At 46.1% G+C, this 24466-nt stretch overlaps 1 protein-coding gene across 2 annotated transcripts in view; it reads right to left on the bottom strand.

Annotated features, from left to right (window-relative positions):
* The window catches only part of LOC114658683 (flavin-containing monooxygenase 5-like), a 34680-nt gene that overhangs the window by 5091 nt on the left and 5123 nt on the right, over positions 1–24466 (bottom strand). The window contains exons 1-5 of one of the 2 annotated variants that reach the window (XM_051933081.1): positions 23054–23206; positions 8759–8959; positions 8497–8685; positions 7845–8010; positions 3710–3852 (exon numbers count right to left, since the gene is read on the bottom strand). In XM_051933081.1, coding sequence (XP_051789041.1) covers positions 3710–3852; positions 7845–8010; positions 8497–8685; positions 8759–8890 — 630 coding nt within the window. In that variant the 5' untranslated portion in view covers positions 8891–8959; positions 23054–23206. Of the gene's footprint in view, positions 1–3709; positions 3853–7844; positions 8011–8496; positions 8686–8758; positions 8960–23053; positions 23207–24466 lie in introns of those variants that run through there. The other variant, XM_028810712.2, reaches the window with a different exon arrangement.

Genomic DNA, 24466 nt, shown 5'->3' with positions numbered 1-24466 from the left:
AGGGTGGTCTGTCCAGTGAAGCCTTGGGGGGTCATTACTGAGGCCGCCCATCTTGTTTGCGGCTCTTCTCACTGACTCCACCCCATTTGGCTATTTCCTCGATGACCCCACCCCTCTTCCTGACCTGTTCTCTGTGACTCCACCCCCTTTCTCATTAACTTAACTCTTTCAGTGCTGGTGTTTTTTTACTTCTGTCCCAGGGCTGGATATTTTTCAGACATAAATCAACATAAAATACTTATTTATGACAAATGTCACTCCATTTTATGTGCCATGAGCCTCTACAATATGTACATTCTTATCACATACTTGTTTGTCTCCTCACTCAGAAGGCGAAAGGCACTTTCTTGGGAAAGAAAAAAGTTGTCGAGTGTCTGGTGGTCCGTGGTGTCCACTCACACGCTGTGTCATTAGATGAGGTCTGCTAGTCAGCGGGTGTCCCACCGATCTCTGTTGGCATAGCCCTCCCATTGGCGTGCTCAGCTGATGTGTTTGATTTACAGATCATTTGTGTCAGAATTGGAGTTTGAGAAGTCAGAGTCTGATTCAGCAATAACACAAATAAACAAATAAAACGTTCTGCTTGGCACCTTCGCTTTGCTCTCGCCTGATGTCGATGCAATTCGAAATGTTGTTTATTCTGCACTATTCGCGTACATCGGGGACTCGATGTCAAGTGGCTGTGGTGTGAAATTTTGCATATAAGTTGATAAATATTGTGTTTGTCTTTATTGGTAACTTGTAACACTAATGTCTATCACTGAGAAGAACAGCAATGGTTAGATGGTACAGAACCCCGTCCCCCCCTTTTAAGAACCAGTCCTTGGACGGGGCTGGACGGCGGGCACGCACGGAGGGCGGAACGGGGTGTGAGGGGAAGGACGCCCAGTGAGGACGATGTATTGATGGGTGAACAGTCATCTCTTAGTCATCGTTCAGTACGCACTGCCCCCAACTCCTCACCTGAATTGCTGTTGTCTGTGTACGGTCCACATGCACTTGTGAGTCACGTTGACTTTTTATTGTTCTGTTTGTCCGGGCCGGGTGGGGTTTCCCGTGTTGAGTCTAATTAAGCCAAAGGCTCCACACCTGATGGTGTCCTTCTGTCAATTCCTTTAAGTTTCAGCTTTGCAACCATACTCCCCCCTGAACCCAAAGACTTTGGTTGCCCGGCAGATCATGGGAATAATGCCACCGGATCGCCAGTCAGCATCGTTTATGGTCGGAACTACGACGGTATCTGATCGTCTTCGAACCTCCAACTTGCGTTCTTGATTAATGAAAATATTCTTGGCAAATGCTTTTGCTCTCACGCGAATTGTTGGTGGACGGGGCTCTGACGTGTGTCTGCCATGGTTTGGCTGCTTAGTGAATTGTTGGTGGGCAGGGCTCTGTGAGTTGGCGTGCGTGCCTCCGTCGTGCGTATCACACGTTCTGTCTTGCGTGCTGCTTCTTGCATGCCCTGGTCGACAAACAAATTGTTTTACACGCTGCATACAGCGATTTACATCCGCAACAAACATGCCGGCTGCCCAGCGGGTCATGGGAATAATGCTGCTGGATCACCAGTTGGCATCGCTTATGGTCGGAATTACGACGGTATGAGATCGTCTTCGAACCTCCGACTTTGGTTCTTGATTAATGAAAACATTCTTGGCATATGCTTTCGGTGCTCTGCTGTGCGTGTGTCATGGAGACGAAAGCGACTTTCGTGGTGTTTCTTGCCTGGAGAGCGAGAGTGGGCGAGGGCCGGGGAATAAGGAGTATTGTGTAGACAAATGTTTTCCGTGTTCCTGCAGGACCATCTAAGAAGAAGCATGTTTGTTGCGGATTCAAATCGCTGTATGTAGCGTGTAAAACAGTTTGCGATGGTGGACGTGGTTGTGCGTCGTAACCAAAACATCAACGTGGCTCAGAGGTGCATGTGGACTGTAGCAGAGACGAACGCGAATGACGTCATGTTTTGTGAGCTGTCGCGTCTGAGTTGGTGGGCGTGGCTCTGTGAGTTGTCATCCTATCCCATTTGGTGGGCGGGGCTCTGTCTTGCGTGCGTCTTGCTTGCCATGGACTTAGTGAATTATATATATAGATGTCTTTATTGGTAACGTGTAACACTAATGTCTATCACTGAGAAGAACAGCAATGGTTAGATGGTTCAGAACCCCATCCCCCCTTTTAAGAACCAGTCCTTTGTAATTTTTAGGACAGGGTCAGGTGAAGACCCTCAAACCAGTTTGGCCAGTGATTCTCTGCAGGACCTTCTCAGTCAACCCCCACAGGAAAGCCAGACTGCCCAGCTGCCAAGCGTCTCCTTAACACCTGGTTTGGAGGGTGGCAGGTGTGAGGGTACTCTGTGCCCCATTGGTCTGAAGGATGGCTGTTTGGGACTGGCTTGTATCAGAAGCCTTTAAGTACCACGACACCCTATTGGCTGGAGGGGTTGGACAGAAGATCTATAAATTTGCTTGCTTAACCTCACTCTCTATCTCTGACCAAACTGATGAAGGAGGATCTCACCCACCATGAACTGAGTAGGACTACACAATGAAGAGCACAGCTCGGCAGCCATATTGAGACAGGCATGCGGCCTGCTCTGAAGAAAGCAGACCACAAATGAGGACTTAACTGGAGACATTTAAAGTAACTAACAAGTCTGAGTGCCGCCTGAAACTACACGTCAGCATTTATCAGGTTGTATGGTGGCCGATATTCAAATGTACTTTGCATATTGTTATTAGTTTATGAATATTACCAATAATACATTATTTAAAGTGTAACTTAACTCCTGCTTGTCTTTTACTACACCTAATTGCCTGAGGTTGCACATGTAGGAGGGAAGGTGGGGAGAAGTTCTATGGCACAATACCTGATAAACAGTCTGGGAGATTTGAGGCCTTCTGACATTAATAATACAAAAGGGGACAGTCGAGACATAGAGAACTCCACCGAGACAAAACACAAGTCAACGAGTCTAACAAGTTCCATGGATGTTGTGAGAGACGGCTGGCAGATCAGCCCACTCGGGACCCCCCAGAAATTGAAGGAGGGGGGAAGGCAGCTACTTTTGGACACTGCCTCCCCCAAGACACTAGATGTAGCGGTGCCCCGGATTACCACACAGCATCCTGGGACTTGGAGTCTGGTTTCTCAGCCCTGTTGGGTGCCATGGGTGCTATGAGAGGACCTGGGGAGTCGTGCTTCCCTTATAGACCAGAAGTACTAGGAAGTCACGAGGTACTTCTGGGCTGATTAAAGAACTTGAGTTCTCCATCCGACCTGGAAGTGCTGGCAAGTCACGTGGGAGGAAGAGCAGGAGAACTTCTTGGTCGGGCACTGTTTAAAGAACTGCTGGACACCCAGCAAGCGAGCTGGAGTCGGGTGGAGGAGAAAGAGAAGAATATTGTGCTTGTTCATTTAACTGTCTATTGGGGGCTGTGGTGCTTGAAGGGCAGTGTTTTGGAGAAGAAAGAATAAAAAATACTTCTCAGTGCTTTTACCCTGTGACCTGCGTGTCTGTCTGTGGGGTTTAAAGGGGCGACGGCGACCCCTAGAGACCACAATGTTTACATCTTCTATCACCATCTGCCCCGGTTGTCAACACCCTTAATTCCTTAATGGCTCCACCCCCACAGTGACTCCCCAAATCTGCACCTGGGACAGCAACTGCACACCCACAGCTCCTCACTGACTATACGATCAGCTCCTTCACCTGCTCTGTGACTCGGCTCAGCTCCACTGCGAGGTCCCCACCAGAATTTCCTATGCCAATGATGACGACCCTCTTCCCCCGAAAATTCTCTGGACTTTTGTAGTCACGGCTGTGAAAGTACTGCCCCTCAAAGGTCTCAATTCCTGAAAGACAAGAGTTAGAACATTAGAACATTCTGGACAAGAAGAGGCCATTCAGCCCAACGTAGCCCGCCAGTCCTATCCACGTTAATCCTCCCAAATAACATGAATTTCTCTTTCGAAGGTCTCTACAGTCCTCCTGTCCACCACACTGCATGGAAACTTCTTAAATAGGCCTGCGGTTCTCTGTGTGAAGAACAACTTCCTGATTTTTGTGTGAAGTTCACCCTTCACAAGTTTCCAGCTGTGTCCCCATGTTCTTGATGAACTCATTTTAAAGTCACCATCTCGACCCACTGGACTAATGCTCTTCATCACTCAGGTCTCCTCTTAATCTTCTTTTGCTTAAACTGTAAAGGCTCAGCTCTTTGAATCTTCATCTCTCAACCCTTGTAGCCTCCTGTAATCAGCCCAGTCGCTCTTCTCTGGACCTCCTCTTGTGCTGCTATGTCTTTATGGAGACCCAAACGTCACCCAGGACTCCAGATGAGGCCTCACCGGTGTGTTCTAAAGCCTGAGCAGACCCTCCTGTGACTTGTACTGCACATATCAAGGCGCTATATAACCTGACATTCTGTTAATGGCTTCTCCACACTGTCGGGATGTCGATAGCTTAGAGTCCACTACGACTCCTCAATCCTTCTCATAAGGTGGACTCTCGATTTTCACACCGCCCATCGTGTATTCAAAGCTCACATTTTAACTTCCTACTTATAATACTTTACATTTACTTAATGCGTTTTTAACCATTGACTTGCTGATGACACAACGTGATACAGTAGGTGCTGTATGGATATGAAATCTGTTATGTGTAGCTATGTCGACAAAAAGGCGCTATACATGAGACAGATGACGACTTGCTGATATAAATATACGCACAACTCTGCTTATCTGATTCATAAACAGACAGGGGATATGAAGGGTGCAGTATGGATATGATATGAGCGACGTACGCACACATGCTGTACATACAGTACATACAGTAGACAGCAGGGCGCCATACATATTAGTCACGTCATCGTCTTCCTCCTCTGACTTGCTGATGTTAATACACATGAAAGTCAGACTATCAGACGCAGACACAGGTAGGTGATATAAAGAGGGCTAGAAGGATAAATCCCCGATTAGCGACAGCGATACGTGTTGGACAGTTTTTTTTGTTCCTACTGGCTTACTGACTTAAGTGTAGCCCCCATAAGAGAGAAACGGGCGGTTTAGGCAAAGAAAAGTCACATTTATTGGATGGGTTGATAAAAAACATGTTGCCCCGCTGTGTGTATTAGGCATTCGCCCGCGGCACAGATCATAATGGGGTGTAGGTTAGGAACCCAGCCACATGGGTTAGCCACCGAACAGTTGGTTGGCTCACTAATGAGTTTGGCTCAGGGTGTGGATGTCTACCTTATGTCCTGTGCTAGCTGGGTTAGGCTCCAGTGCCACCCTATTCAGGAACAGGCGGGTTACAATGGCAAGGACAGCTGTGCCCGGCCGTCCCATTGCTTTACTTCTCACTTTAGTCACAGATCGGCCATCTCTCCAGTTATTCCTCCTTCTAATTATTATCAAACTAGGGGGCCTTTGGCGCCCAAACCCCAGCTGCGGCCAGAATTTTAGTAAAATCTGTAAATGTACAAAAGAAAAATGTTTATTTATTGGAGTCAACAATGACAAAATTCTATAAATATGTAAAAGAAAAATAAATTTTTATTTAATAGAGTAAAAATCATGAAATGAGAATAAAATATTTCCTGTCTTACCGAGTGGAGTATTCCTGTTAAACTGATGTCCACTATGCTCCATGAGTATTTACAAGAGACGAAATAAACGATCCGTTCACTTTAACTGACATTCTTATAGATAAAAAAACAAAACTTTTAAAAAAAATGACTAAATAACCGGAAAAAAATCACTAAAGTGGTGCGCAGCGGGTGAGCGTAAGTCGACCTTCAGTGAACTATACCAACATTGGTGTCATGAAGAGATCATTTGTATTAAATAGTTTGTTCTTGTGAAAGTTTACTCAATTAAAAATAAGCTAATTTATTGAATTAAATTATTAAAATAAATTATGGAATTAATAAGGATTTATTGAAATTAAAAACCATGACTTGCTTGATATTTTAGTTTATAATTTAAAAATGGAATAAGAATCTGAAAATCTAACAACATCACATTAAAGTTCAATAAATTCTGAAAAGAACGATCCCAAACACATAAATATGTAGGTTTTAAAATAAGCCAATTTAAAGATTTGACAAAAAACATGACATAAAAACGTCACACAAAATCTTTGCACTTTTAGATTTAGGATTTTATATCTAGAGAGAAGATTATTTTAAGCAGGGTGGCACGGTGGCACAGTGGGTAGCGCTGCTGCCTGGCAGTAAGGAGACCCGTCTGGGTTCGCTTCCCGGGTCCTCCCTGCGTGGAGTTTGCATGTTCTCTCCATGTCTGCGTGGGTTTCCTCCCACAGTCCAAAGACATGCAGGTCAGGTGCATTGGTGATTCTAAATTGTCTCTAGTGTGTGTGTGTGTGTGTGTGTGTGTGTGCACCCGGGTTTGTTCCTGCCTTGTGCCCTGTGTTGGCTGGGATTGGCTCCAGCAGACCCCCATGACCCTGTAGTTACAATATAGTGGGTTGGCTAATGGATGGATGGATTATTTTAAGCACCTTGAGCATAGGAAAGGCACTATATAAATTAAATGTATTCTTCTTAGTATTACATCTGCAAACATAACAGCCTATTGATTATGTTCTTATTGAAAAGAACAGCAGCTCCATCACTGCCCCCTGCTGGTCACCACTCTTAACTTCACCCAGTTCTGATAACAGTTCCTCACACCATCACCCTCTGCTTCCTGTGTCAGTTCTGTGCCCATCTGCACTCCACACTCTGACCTGCAACTTCTTTTAGTTTGATGCCCACCTCTCATGTGGCACCTTATCAAATGCTTTCTGAAAGTCCAGATCAGTAATCTCATCTGCTCCACTCTGGTGGTCCCCTTTTGTTGCCTCCTCATAGAATTCCAGCCTCCCTCTTCTGAGCCCACGCTGACCGTCCCGTCCTTGCCAGGTGTTGCTCCATCTTCTCCTTAGTAATTCCTTCCATTCATTTTCCTGTGATGTTTCACATTAAGCTTACTGGCCTGTAGTTGCTCTGATCTGCCTGGTCACCCTTTTGATATAACGGGATGATATTTGCCAGTTTCCAGTGTGCAGTGACTTCCTAAACATCTGTGCCAAGAGTTTCTATCTGCACTCGCTGGCCTCTCCCAGGACTGGGTGGTAAATCTGATCTGCTCCTGGTGATATGTTTGATGTCCGCCTCTTTAATCTCAGCTGCTCTTCTCTCTTTAGTTTCTAAATCCCTCAGCTCCTCCTTAGTAGTCCCTGTTACTCCTATGAGGTGTGACAGATGTCACTTTAGAACATTTTCTCTTTCACTGTCACTTTATTTTCGTTCACTCATACATTTTACTGCTGAAATCCTTAATAGAATCTCTTTGGGTCATCTGTCGCCTTATCTGTGATGTTCCTTCTCTGATATCCTTCTTAACGGCTGCCCTCCTGCTGTCACCCATGGATTAGCTTTGGAGTTATTAGTCTTATTGTGCCTTATTCGTTTTTTGATCTCTTTATTTTGTGTTTTAATTTCCAACCAGTACTGGTTTTTGGGATGTCCTGCATTATCTCTGAAACATTTTTAAACCTGTTCCACCACTCCTCGTCCGTCTCCACACCTAAAAGTCTACCCCACTTTATCCCTTCTGTTCAATTTTTTCTTTACTAAACTTAAACTTAAGAGTTGTAGTCCTTGACTCTGAGCTCGGAGAGTTGTGTTATATTATTGTCACTTGACCCTCGTGGTTCAGACACCTTCAAACCTTCACTTCTGTCCTGGATGATATAAAATACTAAATCTGGTCAGGCCAGGCCTTCACAATCTCAGGTCTACAATGGCCACTAGGTGGCAGCGGCTGGCTCTCTACCTCACCTGGGAAGTCCTGCAGGGGCAGGTGAGGGTACGTGTGATGCCCAGTGCAAACCAGCAGCCCATCAAAAATGGCAGACTCCTCCAGTCCCTCCGTGTTGACCGTCACCACCTCCCACTGGCCGGAGTGGGTAAAGTCAGGGCGCTTCTTCACGCTGTGCACCGAAGTCTGAGGAGAGACAGACATTGGGAGGTCAGTACTGGGGAGCGTTGGCAGGCTGGTGGACTTACAGAGCACCCTAAGGATATTAGGAGCAAGAAAAGACCCGAAGATGAGAGAATGCTGTGAAGCCATCGTTAAAACACGAGGAGTCAAAGAACAGAAAGAAGCTACCAAAAACGAAAAAAAAGATGAAGATGAAGAGACAAATGAGGACCTGAGACGAGGGCCTACTGGAATTCAAAGATGAAGAAACACATCCATCTAGGGTTTAACTTGAATGGCCGACTGCTGCCATGACGAGTGACATCACAATTACGACCACACAGTCACATGACCAGGACCAAGGTGGTGCGTACATAATGAAAGTCAAGGTGCTAAAAATATTACACTCGACTCAAAACAGAAGAATTTGATTCTCCATGTAAATAAACGGACACAAAAACAAACGCATGGAATTGTGTGCATATTATGGGCAGTAATTTGACCTCTGACCTTGAAGTGAATGTACTGCAGCAGATCAAAATGACGGGTGTACATGTGGAAATACTCAAGAATCTTGGAGTGGTGCATGTAGTTGGCGAAGCTGGCAGGGATGGGATAGTCGCTGTAGCACATCATCTCCTTGGAGGTGTTGATGACCACTGAGCTGTAGATGCTGGCCCGGTCATCCTCCGGATCTTCCTAGAAAAGGCCAGAAGAGTTGGAAAGTGACCAGCAGAGTGACTGCCACACTGCTCGGATCAGCAGGTCTCACCTTGAACCTCCAGAGACCCCCGATGCCATCGCTGTACTCAAAGCACACTGGCTCCAGACCCTCGTCCAAACAGCACTTTATGGCGACCAGGCCTGAGGCCCCTGCCCCGATCACCGCCACACGCCGCTTCATCTGGCCAAGGCTTGACTGGGAGAGGAAGAAGACCCTGCGTGTCTCGTCGTAGTGCCAACACAGTCCTCACTGTAAATAAAAATACAAAATGAAACCTTCAGCCAGCCAGCCTTCATACAGCACCTTCTACAGTAACAATCTGCTCAGGGCCACCTAAAGAGCAAAACGTCAAAAGAGGGCAACGCGAGAGACGAGCTTCAAGTGACGGGAGGAGAGTCAGAATCTATGGAGAAGGCTCAGAAGACAACGTGAGAAAAGGACAAACTGGACGAGCTGCCCACCCGCCTGCCCGCCACGTCACAACTCCCAGGTGCAGTGCAGCTGGCAAGCAAACGTGATGCCAAGACAGCAAAGCTGAAACGAGCAGGGAGGCACTGAGCAGAGCGAGCTCAACGAGGGGACACGTGTCAAACAGCGTTGAGCCCCTTGATTTGAGGTGACATGAAGTCGTGTGAGAAAGTAAGTATCCCCCATGGAAACCGCTGTAGATCTTCATGCAAACAGATAAAGGGGACCTACTTAAAGAAATGACACCAAAAACTGACGTGGCCCATTCACCCTCATAATCTAAATGATCAAACGCGCAGATTTGTTACGTGGAAAAAAAGTCAGTCAGTCAGTCAGTCAGTCCACCCCTGCATCGATCACCACGTCCGGTCCATCCAATCAGGTGTTCATGACGATCCTTAGGAAGTCAGCTGGTGGACCTGCCGCTCTTATTCAAGTCACAGATATCTGCCGTGGGCTGCCGATGAGCGTGGAGCCGTCACACCAGGATCAAAGAGCCTTCTAAGGCCCTCACAAATAAGGCTGTGGATGCCTTGGAGCCTGGCCAGGGATGGAGAAATCAATGGTTCCACTGTGAGAAAAATGATTTACAAGTGGCGAAGATATCAACAGACAGCTATTTGTCCAGGACTGGCCCAGGAGCTGACTGTTTGATACCAAAGGAAGTCTCCATGGACACCAAAACTGCACCGTAGGACCTGCGAGTAACTCTTTAGCAGTTGGTGTCAAAGTGCACGCATCTGCAACAAGAAGGAGACGGCAGAAATGTGACCTACAAGACAAGAGCACCAAGAAAAGGCTTGTGCTGTGCAAAAAGATCATCACAGCAAGATGCCAGTTTGCTATTGGACATCAAGGAACAGGGCAGGCCATCTGGACCAATGTGCTCTGGGCAGAAGAATCAAAGAGTAAGAGCGGTGTGGCCACCATAACAGCAGACATGTTTGACCGCCTTACAGCACAAGAACCTCACACCAACTGTGGAAATGTCCTGGTTTGGGGCTGCGTTGGTGCCTCAGGGATCGGGCAACTAGGAGTTCTGCATCAAATCAACATGGGAGGCCATCTGTCCGAAAGATGAAACTGAACCTGCAACAGGAGAATGATGGGAATGGCTCAAGAAGAAGACATGGAGGAATATGGACGGTCCCCGTCAAAGCACTGAAATGTAGAAACAGGCTGGACAAGCAAGAAGACCCACAAGTCTCCAGTAACGGATGGAGCCATCAAGAGCGTCACCAAGTTAATGTCAGAGACCAGTGGGCATTTCTGCAAAACGCCTACAAGAAGTCAAGGGGGCAGTGGCAGCTTGAGAAACAAGATAAACCCCCAGCGCCACGTCCAGAAGTACCAATATTTAATGGTGATCCTCTGACATATTCATCACTCATTAGAGCCTTTGATTATGCTGTAGACAAGGCGTTTGAAAATGAACAAGATAAACTGCATTTTCTAGAACAATACACTAGAGGTCGCCCTCAAGAGCTCATTCAATCCTGTCTCGGACTTGCGCCAAAGGAAGGTTATCAAGAGGCACGACACCTGCTCAAAACCTACTATGGAGATAGCAGACAGATATTTAGAGCACACATTAAAAAAATTAGGAACTGGCCTCAGATAAAGTCAGCAGAAGATGGAGGAGCATTGGTAGATTTAGCTCTCTTCCTCAGTCGTTGTATAAATGCAGCACCTACTTTAGGAGAAAAATACAACGAATTCGATATAGGAGAAAATCTACATATTGTTGTCTCAAAGCTTCCATATGAACTGAAACAAGAGTGGTTATCAGTAGCCTGCTGTGCTGAGAGAGAAGAAAAAAGAGACGTAAAATTTAAAGATTTAATAAATTTCTTACACACACAAGCTCAGAACGCCTCTCATTCAATACATAGTACAGCTACGCAAAGTTACATCTACATAGAAAAAGAAGAGAGGAACGACAAAAGAAAGCCTTCTATGAATTTTAGTCAGAAAAAGGAAAGTACTTTCGCTACAAACATCACTGAAACTGATGAAAAAGAAACTCCGGACACCTTAATCAAGAGCTCCTCCATAGACACTGATGCCTTTAAAAGGCCTTGTGTATTCTGCAGTGGCCAGCATATCCTTGCTGAATGTAGTAACATCAAAGAACTGCCACATAAAGAAAGAATTGACTTTTTAAAATCTAAAGGTTTATGTTTTCGTTGTCTCAAACAGGGACACCTTGTTAAGAACTGTAAAGAAAGAATGAAATGTCAGACATGTTCTTTTCAGCCCCCAGACATCCTGCACATCAAAAAAGACAGTGGAGCAACATCTAAATCTACAGCTAGTGTGGCAACATCTACTGACAAGGAAACAGAGACCGGAACTTGTGCCTTCACTGGGGCCGGAGAAGAATGTGAGCTACAAGTAGTTCCTGTTAAGGTAAAATCTAAGAAAGGTGAAAGGTATGTAGAAACATACGCCTTTATAGACCTCAGCAGTACAGTAACAATCTGCACTGAAAGGCTTCAGAGACAATTAAACCTTCAAGGGAGAAGAACACAAGTATTTCTCAAAACTATGAATAACTATGATGATGATTCAAAAGTGCTAACTCAAAGTTCTGTCTTATCAAATTTACAAGTCTGTGGTCTCAATGATGATAAATATATTGATTTGCCAAAGGTCTTCACAGAGGTCTCCATTCCAGTGGACATAGAAAATATTCCACTACAAGAAGACATCGATAAGTGGGCATATCTTAAAGAGGTACGTCTAACTCATATTGACTCTGAAGTTCATCTTTTAATAGGAATCAACTACCCAGAAATCTTCAAGCAGTCATGAACCATATATAGCCAAGGAGGTGGACCTCATGCTATGAAGACTGCACTTGGATGGGTGGTTGGTGGACCATACAAAGAGATAGATGACCTCACAAAACAAAGTGGTAAGCTACCCAAACACTCAATCAATCGTGTGTCTATAACAGAGATTGAGGATATGTTGCTGAACAGTATAACAGATTTTCCAGAGCGCAGCTGTGAAGAAAAGGAGGAGATGTCACAGGAGGACATCAAGTTCATGCGCATAGCCTCGGAATCTGCGAGTCTGGTAGGTGGTCATTATTCTTTAAATTTGCCTTTGAAAGATGAAACACTGAAAATGCCAAACAATCGCTGTATTGCTGAACAGAGTGCTATTGGGCTCAAAAGAAAACTGAGCAAAAATTCAGGTTTCCACGGAGACTATAAAGCCTTCATGAAAGAAATTATAGACAATGGTTACGCTGTTAAGGTACCCAAAGAAAACCTAAATTGCAATGAAGGCAGAGTGTGGTACATCCCACATCACGGTGTGTATCATCTAAAGAAAAATAAAATTCGAGTGGTCTTTGACTGCACAGCCACCTACCAGGGAATCTCACTTAATGAGCAATTATTAAAAGGCCCCGACCTAACTAACACACTCAATGGTGTCCTTACAAGATTCAGAAAGGAGCCAGTAGCATTAATGGCAGACATTAAGTCAATGTTCTACCAAGTTAAAGTACCAGATAAAGACACTGATCTGTTACGTTTTTTATGGTGGCCTGAAGGTAATCTAAATAAAGACCTTAAAGAATATAAAATGACAGTACATCTTTTTGGTGCTACTTCTTCACCCAGTTGTGCTTCTTATGCTTTGCGTAGAACAGCCGAAGACTCCAGAGATACATTTCCTGAGGAAGCAGTTAACACCGTTCTCAATAACTTCTACGTGGATGACTGTTTAAGGTCAGTGACAACAGAAGAACAAGCTATAAAGCTGGCAGAGGACCTCCAAGCTCTACGCCTCAAAGGGGGATTTCATTTGACTAAGTGGGTGAGTAACAACAGAGAAGTTTTATTGTCTATACCAGAAGAAGACAGAGCTCATGAACAAAAGGACTTAGACTTGAGCCACAGTCTCCTTCCCTCAGAGCGTGCCCTGGGTGTCCAGTGGTGCACAGAAACGGACAGTTTCAAATTTCAGATTAAGTTACAAAACAAGCCCGCTACAAGGCGTGGTATTCTGTCTGTTGTTAGCTCAGTTTATGATCCACTTGGTTTTCTAGCACCCACCCTATTGCCAGCAAAACTTATTCTAAGAGACTTATGCAAAGAGAAATTTGGGTGGGATAAAGAAGTAGAAGTCAAACACATTCAGAAATGGAAAAAATGGATGGATGATTTGCAGTTACTTACAAACTATAAAGTGAACAGATGCTTCAGACCTACCGGGTTTGGAACCATAAAGACAGCACAAATGCACCATTTTGCAGATGCTAGTGAAGATGGATATGGCACTGTCACCTACCTTGTCTTAACCAACGAAGAGGGCCAAAGGCATTGTTCATTCCGGATGGGCAAGTCAAGAGTTGCACCACTGAAACATGTCACGATTCCAAGATTGGAGCTGACAGCAGCCGTTGTGGCAGTTAAAATGGACAAAATGTTTAAAGGTGACCTTCAAATGCCCTTAGAAGAATCTACATTTTGGACTGACAGCACCACGGTGCTAAAATACATTTCAAATGAAAGCACTCGGTTTAAGACCTTTGTTGCCAACAGAATCTCCGTGATCAGAGATCATTCACAGCCTTCACAGTGGAGGTATGTCACATCTGCCCTTAACCCGGCTGATCAAGCGTCCAGAGGGCTAAGCATAGAGAACTTTCTCAAAAGCACCACATGGTCACAAGGTCCAAGTTTCTTATTGAAGCCCGAACAGGAGTGGCCAAAAAGACCAAATCAACCAAACGATTCACTCACTTGAAGATGATCCAGAAGTTAAAACTTGTGCAGTCAACATGACAAAAATAGAGGAAGCAACCGAGCCCATCCACAAACTAATCACCTATTTTTCAGATTGGCATCACTTGAAGAAAGCAGTGGCGTGGTTTCTCAAGTTTAAAGACTTAATGCTGAACTTAAGAAATGAAAGAAAAACATTTCAATTAGAAGTCAGTCAGACTAAAAGTGATCCAGAAGAACAAAAATCACTCATTGCAAAGCACATGAAAAAGTATAAACTGACTTTAAAAACAAAACCAATATCTCTAGATGATTTAGTTAAAGCCGAATCAGAGCTTATCCGCCTCAGCCAACAGCAAGAATTTCCAGAAGAATTAAAGGCTTTAGAGAAAAAGACTTGTGTTAAAAAGAACAGTCAAATCTATAAACTTGACCCGATCATACAAGATGGAATACTGAGAGTTGGAGGAAGACTCTGCAAAGCTGCAATGCCTGAAGAAGCTAAACATCCTGCAATTCTACACAAGCATTCACATGTTGCTTCTCTCATATTGCAACACATTCATAAACGAATTGGACATTGTGGGCGCAACTACGTGCTCACTCAGTTATGCCAGAAATACTGGATACCACAAGCAAACAGCTATCAGAAAAATAATTTCAAAGTGCACAACGTGCAGAAGATACAACGTGAAAGTAGGTGAGCAAAAAATGGCAGATTTGCCAGAAGATCGCCTAGCACCAAACCAACCACCGTTCACTAATGTTGGAGTCGATTATTATTGGCCCTTTCTAGTCAAAAGAAGACGAAGCCTAGTTAAGAGGTACGGAGTAATCTTCACATGTTTAACAACCAGAGCTGCGCACGTAGAGATCGAACATAGCTTAGACACTGATTCTTGTATCCAAGCCATACTCTGATTTACCGATAGAAGAGGACAAGTTAAAATCATGCGCTCAGACAATGGAACAAATTTTGTTGGGGCAGAAAGAGAGCTACGAGAAGCTATTAAAAAGCTGGAACACAAAAAAATCAGCGACGCTATGATGCAAGAACAAATCAAATGGATTTTCAATCCACCATCAGCTTCTCATCAAGGTGGAGTCTGGGAAAGACAAATAAGGAGCATAAGAAAGATTTTAAATTCAACACTAAACCAACAAACACTCGATGATGAAAACCTTCCTACAATGATGTGTAGAGTGGAATCAATACTCAATAACAGACCCCTTACAAAGACATCAGACGACCCAAATGATTTAGAACCACTCACACCCAATCACTTGTTGTTACTGAAGACAAAACCTAAATTACCACCCAAACTCGTTTCAGAGAATGAACCATACCCAAGAAGACGCTGGAAACAAATTCAATACATGGCTGATTTGTTTTGGAAAAGATGGACTAAAGAGTATTTGCCAATACTTCAAGAACGTCAAAAATGGCTTGCACCAAGAAGAAATTTTGAACCAGGGGACGTTGTTTTAATTGTAGATAAAGCTTCACCTCGCAATTCCTGGGTAATGGGTCGAGTCATCAAGACAATGCCAGATGCCAAAGGTGCAGTCAGAAGAGTCTGTGTGCAGACCAAAACCAGCACACTGGACAGACCCGTGAACAAACTGGGCCTGCTTCAGGAAACAGACAATGTTTGAAATATGAAAGTTTTTAAATGTTTGTTTGGAGTGTTAATGATTTGAAAACAATAGTTAATATAAAGCTAACTGGCTCATATTGAAGTATAGTAATTGTCTCCACTCCTGCATAGCCAATTAGGGGCCGGAAATGTAAGAGCCAATCATAGAAAGTTAAATTTTGAGTTAAACTCATATTAATGTTTGCTTAATTTGAATAGAATTTAATTTCTTCCATAGTCATAGACAATGCTGTGGTCTTTCCCCCTATAAGTTAATAAGAGACAGAACCTTCTTGCTATAACTGAGAAACAGTGTGATAATAAGCTCTAGTTGTGTTTAGAGCAGGTCCCAGTAAAGAAGGACTTGATAAACCCATTTTAAGTTAGAAATGGGATAAGCATACAGTTTTCTGACCGCTTTGAAATGGTTCAGAAATGATAAGTGATTAGTAACGATTTCAGATGTAACAAGATTAAGCTCTGAACTGAATTTTTTCTTATTATAAATTTTTCCTTTTTTCCTATTTCATTTTCTTTTTTGTGTGAACTATTTTACTTTAAAATTTAACTAAACTTTTAAAAAACGAAGATATTTTGTCTGTGGAATCGTTTCTGAGCATCAGGCCTTTGTTGAATCCCATTTTTTGAGTTAGAGCTGCAGAATTTTGGAAACTTTGGGAAAACACAGCTACAGACGGGTTTATCCTGCTTATCTCTTGGCCCCAAAGTCATTAAAAATGAACTCTAACTTTATTCGAAGAAACAAAAGTCGCTACAAAACAAAGCTGACATCCTGAAATTCTCAAAAGCAAATGCCCAGTAGAGGGGGAAATCCCATGAAAAGCCCTGGCTAGTCACAAAGAGGGCCTCATCAAATCTTTATAAAATAAAAGACTTATCCTTTGCAAAAATGTTCTTCAATAACAACAACGCTCAGTGGAGCACAAAGGCAACAGAATTTGCTCAAAAGAATAAAGCAATTAGAACGAAATGGTGAGAAGAGTTGAAATACAGAGCGGAAAGTCAAAATCAAGTAACAACAAAGCACACGGAATTCACAAGAAGTCACCACCCCTACGCACATTTGAAATGAACTGCCAGCAGCTGTGGGCACCCCTCCAGATTTACAGGGCAGCGACTGGCAGTGACTTGCACCTGAAGAAGAACACTGCAGATCACAAAGAAAAGAAATAGAAATAAAACCACAACGTACAACACGCCAAGACGCCAAACAAGCATTTGAGCTTTGACAGAAATCTCCCGAGTTCAACTTGCTGGATTTTCATTTTATTGAGTTTTACTTTAAAAGTCAAACTGGAGGTTTAGGGGCTGCCATGGAACACAAAGAGCTTTGCAGTTGGACTGTTGGGTAAAAGAAGATCAGAAGGATTGCGAGATTTCAGTTCATTTTATTAAGTTTAGGTTACTCTTAGTAGCACTCTGCACTTACCAAAGTCTCACTCATTGGGGAAGAGAAAAGTCAAAGGGAGAAAACAACAATAAAAAAATATTCAGATAACCACAAGAAATGCGTCAAAAAGTTATGTCAAAAGTTACATAAGATCACACACGAGATCTCACTGCTAAGATGCCAGCGTCTCTCTTTTCTCCAAAAAAGCAAAACGCACCCCGTTTCTAATTCTGAGTAACATCCACCCTGGGCCTGCGGTGGGCTGGCGCCCTGCCCGGGTTTGTTCCTGCCTTGTGCCCTGTTGGCTCCAGCAGACACCCGTGACCCTGTGGTAGGATACAGCGGGTTGGACGATGGCTGACTGACCCTCGTCCTGACTTTTTATTGTGATGCCACAGAAACTACAAAGCTGATATTCTTTTTGTTTGTTGCTTGGACGCCTGAACCGCCTCAGTGGGCTCCTTCTGATGTGGCGGAGCAGCGGCTCGACTTCCCTGAATGTCTGCACACCTCGCATGTCTGTCACTTGAGTCCTTTTGCCTTTCAGCTCAGCTCCCTCTTCACCGCGACTGAGGTGACGGGACGGGCAGTGGAGAGGGAGACCCCAAAGGTGTTTGCTTACATGGGTCTGAATCACAATGACAAATCTGTGAGGAGCACATGGCCGACACATTAGGACGAACCAATGAGACAGCCAGCTAGTGGGACCCCAATGTCCATTGTAGGAGTGTTTATGATGAACTTGACTTTTTTAGTGTTAAACGTATCGAGAGACGACTCCATAAATCACAAAGAGCTTTTGCAGGTCTGGCTCTGGATTGACTCGGCTTGTTCACACAATGCGGCCGTTTCTGATTTGGCGTCAGACGCTCCGCAGCACCAGGTCAGGCACCAGGGAGGGTGTGACGGTGGGACGCAGCCATGTGTCTGAACTCACTCCACGTTTCACGTGTTAGTTTTCATTCTACTGGGATTACTGGGATTCACCAAAATCTCCAGGCCCCCTCTTGTTTTTTTTTTACTTGCCCAGAATTAAATTTGTGTCTGAAATACAAAGTGCAAGGCGCTTGACCGCAGTACCTGAACTTGAGGTACAACACTTCAGACAACGTATATGGCAGCCATAGGAAAACTCTCTTTAAACGAAGGCACTTGGGATCTTCACCTCTTCCATATCCGGAGGAGCTTGTGGCTTTCAGAATCGCTTCGGATATTCGGCCTTTTCACTTTCATACGAGCTGATCGGGCGTAACGAGGCTCTTTGGGCGCCGGTGACCGCAGTGCTTCTGGGTGAATGTTTAATGATCTCACTTTCCATTCCTCAGAGTCTCTCATGTTCTCATGCGGATGTTACAGACCTGGGCGGCCATCACATGTCTTACGTTCACCGAGTGACATCTCTGAAGTTCACAGCTTGTCAGAGAGGCGCCACCAGTGCACAGGACGGAGGGGACAGCAGCATCTCTTCAGGCTCATTAAAAAGGTGTGGCAACAAGCTGATCAATAACAATAAGGAATGACAGTAAAAAACATTCATCATTCTAAAAAAGAGAGAAAAAAAGAAAGAAAGAAAGAAGAAAGAAAGAAAGAAAGAAAGAAAGAAAAAAAGAAAGAAAGAAAGGAAGAAAGAAAGAAAAGAAAGAAAGAAAAAGAAATAAAGAAAGAAAGAAAGAGAGAAAGAAAGAAAGAAATAAAGAAAAAAGAAAGAAAGAAAGAAAGAAGAAAGAAAGAAAGAAAGAAAAAATAGAAAAATAGAAAGATAGAGAGAGAAAGAAAGAAAAATAAAGAAAAAAAGAAAAATAGAGAAAGAAAGAGACACACACACAGAGAAATAAAGAGAGAGAGACAGAAAGAAAGAAAGTTAGAGAGAGAGAGAAAGAAAGAGAAATAGAGAGAAAAAAAGAAATAGAGAGAGAGAGAAAGAAAGAGAAAGAGAAAGAAAGAAAGAAAAAAAAAAAGATAGAAAGAAAGAAAGGAAAGAAAGAAAGAAAGAAAGAAAGAAAGAAAGAAAGAAAGAAAGAAAGAAGAAAGAAGAGAGAGAGAAAGAAGAGAAAAGAGAAAGAGAGAGAGAGACAGAGAGCTTCTGTAAAGACAGCTGCATTGGGACACCCAGAAGGAGAAAAAAAAAAAAAAAGAATGGGGTCCGAGAAGTCACACCGTCCCCCCTTGGCGGCCCCAACTCTTCCTCTCACTGTCACTCATCTTTAAGTCTCACTGGAGATCTGCCAGGTGTTGGGGGGCTTTCAGCCCAAGCTCTCATTTCAATACAGCGCAATGTTTGGGGGTCTTTGAGCCTGGAGGACACAGTGGTCTCACTGCTTTAGACAGCAATGCAGTTTCGACAGTTACAGTAATACTTTGATATGACATTCTTATTGTTTTCAAATTTCTATTAATGTAGATGTATTTTTATTACCATGTGCACCTTACAGAAATCCATCCATCCTCTTCTGCTTATCCGAGGTCGGGTCACGGGGGCAGCAGCTTGAGCAGAGATGCCCAGACTTCCCTCTCCCCGGCCACTTCTTCTAGCTCTTCCGGGAGAATCCCGAGGTTTTCCCAGGCCAGCCAGGAGACATAGTCCCTCCAGGCGTGTCCTGGGTCTTCCCCGGGGCCTCCTCCCGGTTGGAAGTGCCCAGAACACCTCACCAGGGAGGCGTCCCAGGAGGCATCCTGATCAGATGCCGAGCCACCTCATCTGACTGCTCTCGATGCGGAGGAGCAGCGGCTCTACTCTGAGCCCCTCCCAGACGACTGAGCTTCTCACCCTATCTTTAAGGGAGAGCCCAAACACCCTGCAGAGGAAACTCATTTCAGCCGCTTGTATTTGCGATCTCGTTCTTCGGTCACTACCCATAGCTCATGACCATAGGTGAGGGTAGGAACATAGATCGACTGGTAAATTGAGAGCTTTGCCTTACGGCTCAGCTCCTTTTTCACCACGACAGACCGATGCAGAGCCCTCATCACTGTGGACGCCGCACCGATCCGCCTGTCAATCTCACGCTCCATTCTTCCCTCACTCGTGAACAAGACCCCGAGATACTTGAACTCCTCCACTTGAGGCAGGATCTCGCTACCAACCCTGAGAGGGCACTCCACCCTTTTCCGGCTGAGGACCATGGTCTCAGATTTGGAGGTGCTGATTCTCATCCCAGCCGCTTCACACTCAGCTGCGAACCGATCCAGAGAGAGCTGAAGATCACGGCCTGATGAAGCAAACAGGACAACATCATCTGCAAAAAGCAGTGACCCAAATCCTGAGTCCACCAAGCCGGACCCCCTCAATGCCCTGGCTGCGCCTAGAAATTTCTGTCCATAAAAGTTATGAACAGAATCGGACAAAGGGCAGCCCTGGCGGAGTCCAACTCTCACTGGAAACGGGGTTCGACTTACTGCCGGCAATGCGGACCAAGCTCTGACACCGATCGTACAGGGACTGAACAGCCCTTATAAGGGGGTCCGGTACCCCATACTCTCGGAGTACCCCCCACAGGATTCCCCGAGGGACACGGTCGAATGCCTTTTCCAAGTTCACAAAACACATGTAGACTGGTTGGGCGAACTCCCATGCACCCTCCAGGACCCTGCTAAGGGTGTAGAGCTGGTCCACTGTTCCGCGACCAGGACGAAAACCACACTGTTCCTCCTGAATCCGAGGCTCGACTATACGACGGACCCTCCTCTCCAGGACCCCCTGAATAGACTTTTCCAGGGAGGCTGAGGAGTGTGATCCCTCTGTAGTTGGAACACACCCTCCGATCCCCTTCTTAAAGAGGGGGACCACCACCCCGGTCTGCCAATCCAGAGGCACTGTCCCTGATGTCCATGCGATGTTGTAGAGGCGTGTCAACCAACATCCAGAGCCTTGAGGAACTCCGGGCGTATCTCATCCACCCCCGGGGCCCTGCCACCAAGGAGTTTTTTGACCACCTCGGTGACCTCAGTCCCAGAGATGGGGGAGCCCACCTCTGAGTCCCCAGGCTCTGCTTCCTCATTGGAAGGCATGTTAATGGGATTGAGGAGGTCTTCGAAGTACTCCCCCCACCGACCCACAACGTCCCGAGTCGAGGTCAGCAGCGCACCATCCCCACCATATACAGTGTTGACACTGCACTGCTTCCCCCTCCTGAGACGCCGGACGGTGGACCAGAATCTCCTCGAAGCCGTCTGAAAGTCGTTCTCCATGGCCTCCCCAAACTCCTCCCACGCCCGAGTTTTTGCCTCAGCAACCACCAAAGCTGCATTCCGCTTGGCCTGCCGGTACCTATCAGCTGCCTCCAGGGTCCCACAGGACAAAAGGGTCCTGTAGGACTCCTTCTTCAGCTTGACGGCATCCTTCACTGCTGGTGTCCACCAACGGGTTCGGGGATTGCTGCCACGACAGGCACCGACCACAGCTCCGGTCAGCCGCCTCAACAATAGAGGCACGGAACATGGCCCATTCGGACTCAATGTCCCCCACCTCCCTCGGGATGTGGTCGAAGTTCTGCTGGAGGTGGGAGTTGAAGCTACTTCTGACAGGGGGCTCTGCCAGACGTTCCCAGCAGACCCTCACAACATGTTTGGGCCTACCAGGCCTGACCAGCATCCTCCGCCACCATCGAAGCCAACTCACCACCAGGTGGTGATCAGTTGACAGCTCCGCCCCTCTCTTCACCTGAGTGTCCAAGACATGTGGCCGCAAGTCCGACGACACGACCACAAAGTCGATCATCGAACTGAGGCCTAGGGTGTCCTGGTGCCAAGTGCACATATGAACACCCCTGTGCTTGAACATGGTGCTCGTTATGGACAATCAGTGATGGGCACAGAAGTTCAATAACAAAACACCACTCGGGTTCAGATCGGGGGGGCCATTCCTCCCAATCACGCCCTTCCAGGTCTCACTGTCATTGCCCACGTGAGCATTGAAGTCTCCCAGCAGAACGAGGGAGTCCCCAGAAGGTGTGCCCTCCAGAACCCCCTCCAGGGACTACAAAAAGGGTGGGTACTCCGCACTGCTGTTCAGTGCATACGCACAAACAACAGTTAGGACCCGTCCCCCCACCCGAAGGCGAAGGGAGGCTACCCTCTTGTCCACCAGGGTAAACCCCAATGTACAGGCTCCAAGTCGGGGGGCAATAAGTATACCCACACCTGCTCTGCGCCTCTCACCGGGGGCAACTCCAGAGTGGTAGAGAGTCCAGCCCCTCTCAAGGAGATTGGTTCCAGAGTCCAAGCTGTGCGTCGAGGTGAGTCCGACTATATCTAGCCGGAACCTCTCAACCTCGCGCACTAGCTCAGGCTCCTTCCCCTTCAGAGAGGTGACATTCCACGTCCCAAGAGCCAGCTTCTGTAGCCGAGGATCGGACCGCCAAGGTCCCCACCTTCGGCCACCACCCAACTCACACTGCACCCGACCTCCTTGGCCCCTCTCATAGGTGGTGAGCCCATGGGAAGGGGGACCACGTTGCCTCTTCGGGCTGTGCCCGGCCGAGCCCCATGGGTACCTTACAGAAATGTACATTTTATTTCTTTAGACTTTTTTTATTTGACTTTATTCTGTTATTAATGTCTAATCCTAATGTACTCACTGTGGTGTTGAACTTGTAGACCCCTGTAATTTACCTTTCACAAAATTAAAGTAAGGGATTTGTGTTTCCCAAATTCGCCCTGTTGATCTTATTAATTGAGACTTAATAAAATAACAGTAATACAGTAAATGTCAGCACGTCAAGACTGGAGGAGGGCGAGTGTTGGGGGGCCTGCAGGACTCTGCTTGCTGCTTTGATCCCCCTGTCGATTTTCGGCTCCCTTTCCCCCTCACTTATCATGAAGACCCCGAGATGCTTAAACTCTAAAGCACCTGAGGGGCCACCTGCGCCCCACCATGACCCCCAGCCTTGGAGGTGCAGTGTCTGAGGTCCCACGACCACCTACGTCATCTACACAGAGATGCGATCCTCAGGTCAGCGACCCGGACAAGCGCCCACCCTTGGGTGCACCTGTACATTCTGTCCACTAAAATCAGGCACAAGATCGGTATAAAAAAACTACAAACGGGGCGAGCGGGAGTCGCGAGTCGTGATTCGTTAGTCTTTACCTTTTTTTGGCTGCAAGATCGACGCTCTGTTCTCAACCCCCCATCAAGCCGTGAAACGCCGCACTCCGGGAGTAGAGCAGTCTACGGGAGGGGACGAACACGCGAGTGAAGAGCGACTCGAGCGAGTCTGCTCTGGACGACAAGAAGTTCCGTAAAAACCCGTTTAGGCGGTTGGTCACGACCCCAAGTTCGCTCCTTCCTTTCCGCCCCGTCCCGCCACGCCCACCTGCGCGTGACTTGAGGCCCTCCGAAGCCATCGTAGCCTGGCGCGCCCGGGAACGCTGCTGTGTGTGCGTGTGTGTGTGTGTGCGCGCGCGCGCGCCCTTGTGCGTGTGTGTGCGCGCGCCTGCGCTCACGTCCGTCCGTCAAAGATTCCGCTCGTGCGCTCAGTCAGTGCGCCAGGTTCAGGTTGACGGACACGCCGAAGTAGCGAGTGTGCAGCAGCAGCTGGACGAACGTAAACTGGAAACCCAACGTCTTGAATTTCAAAAAAGACGACCTTGTGAGTCTCAGAATACAACGCAGTAAAGTTGAGTTGCACCTAACAAGAAGGTTTCATTTATTCTCATAAAGTAACGAATGGTCACACGATGGGCGCTCTTGCAACGGCATTTTGTATTTCTGATCCTTACATTTTCAAATCAAACGCTCAAAAGGTACAACAGCACTGGGTGCCCAGCCACCCACTGGAACCAGTTTGGAGTCGCCAGTAAAGGAAAAGTCTGAACTTTGAAAGTGCCCCTCATGAGTCGCGGTGGATTCAGCGCTGCACTGTCTACATGCTGACCGTGGACGACAGAAGGCCGACAGGATGTGAGGTGACACGGCGCCCTGATGTGCGGAGTACGAGTCAAGATGTACGTCACACTGGTGAGGCCCCACCTCAGTGACATGTGCAGGGCTGGTGTCAGTGAGCAGAATTGAGAAAGTCCAGAAGAGAGCAACTGGGCAGATTTCTGGACTGAGGGGTCCAAACTATGAGGAGAATTGAAGGAGTTGAGACGTGAAGCGGTGACACGACTGAAGTGTCTGAAATCATGAAGGGAATGAGTGCAGTGGATCGAGGAGGTGACTTTAAAATAAACTGTGCGTCAGGGACAAGGCTGGAAACCCGTGATGGGAACATCTCAGACAAAGAGGCCCAGACAGTAAGTGGAGTAAGTGAGCAAGTAGAAGGGAGGACGGCAGGACTTTAGGGACCTTCAGGGCTCAACCTGATGCTACTTTGGACAAACTCTGTGAATGGGATGGATGAGCTTAGTGGGCTGCACGGCTCGTTCTTGTCTCAGTTCTTCTAATGTCTGCGCTTCATGACTTATTAAGTTATTATTATTCTTCTTATTCTTATTTAAATGCCTGTTGTTCCAGCATAAAGTTTCAGCTATCAGAAGAGAGGCAGAGGGGTCGTTCACA

This window comes from Erpetoichthys calabaricus, chromosome 10 (genome assembly GCF_900747795.2).
Source record: "Erpetoichthys calabaricus chromosome 10, fErpCal1.3, whole genome shotgun sequence".
Lineage (NCBI taxonomy): Eukaryota > Metazoa > Chordata > Cladistia > Polypteriformes > Polypteridae > Erpetoichthys > Erpetoichthys calabaricus.
This window is presented reverse-complemented; position numbering and strand designations above follow the sequence as displayed.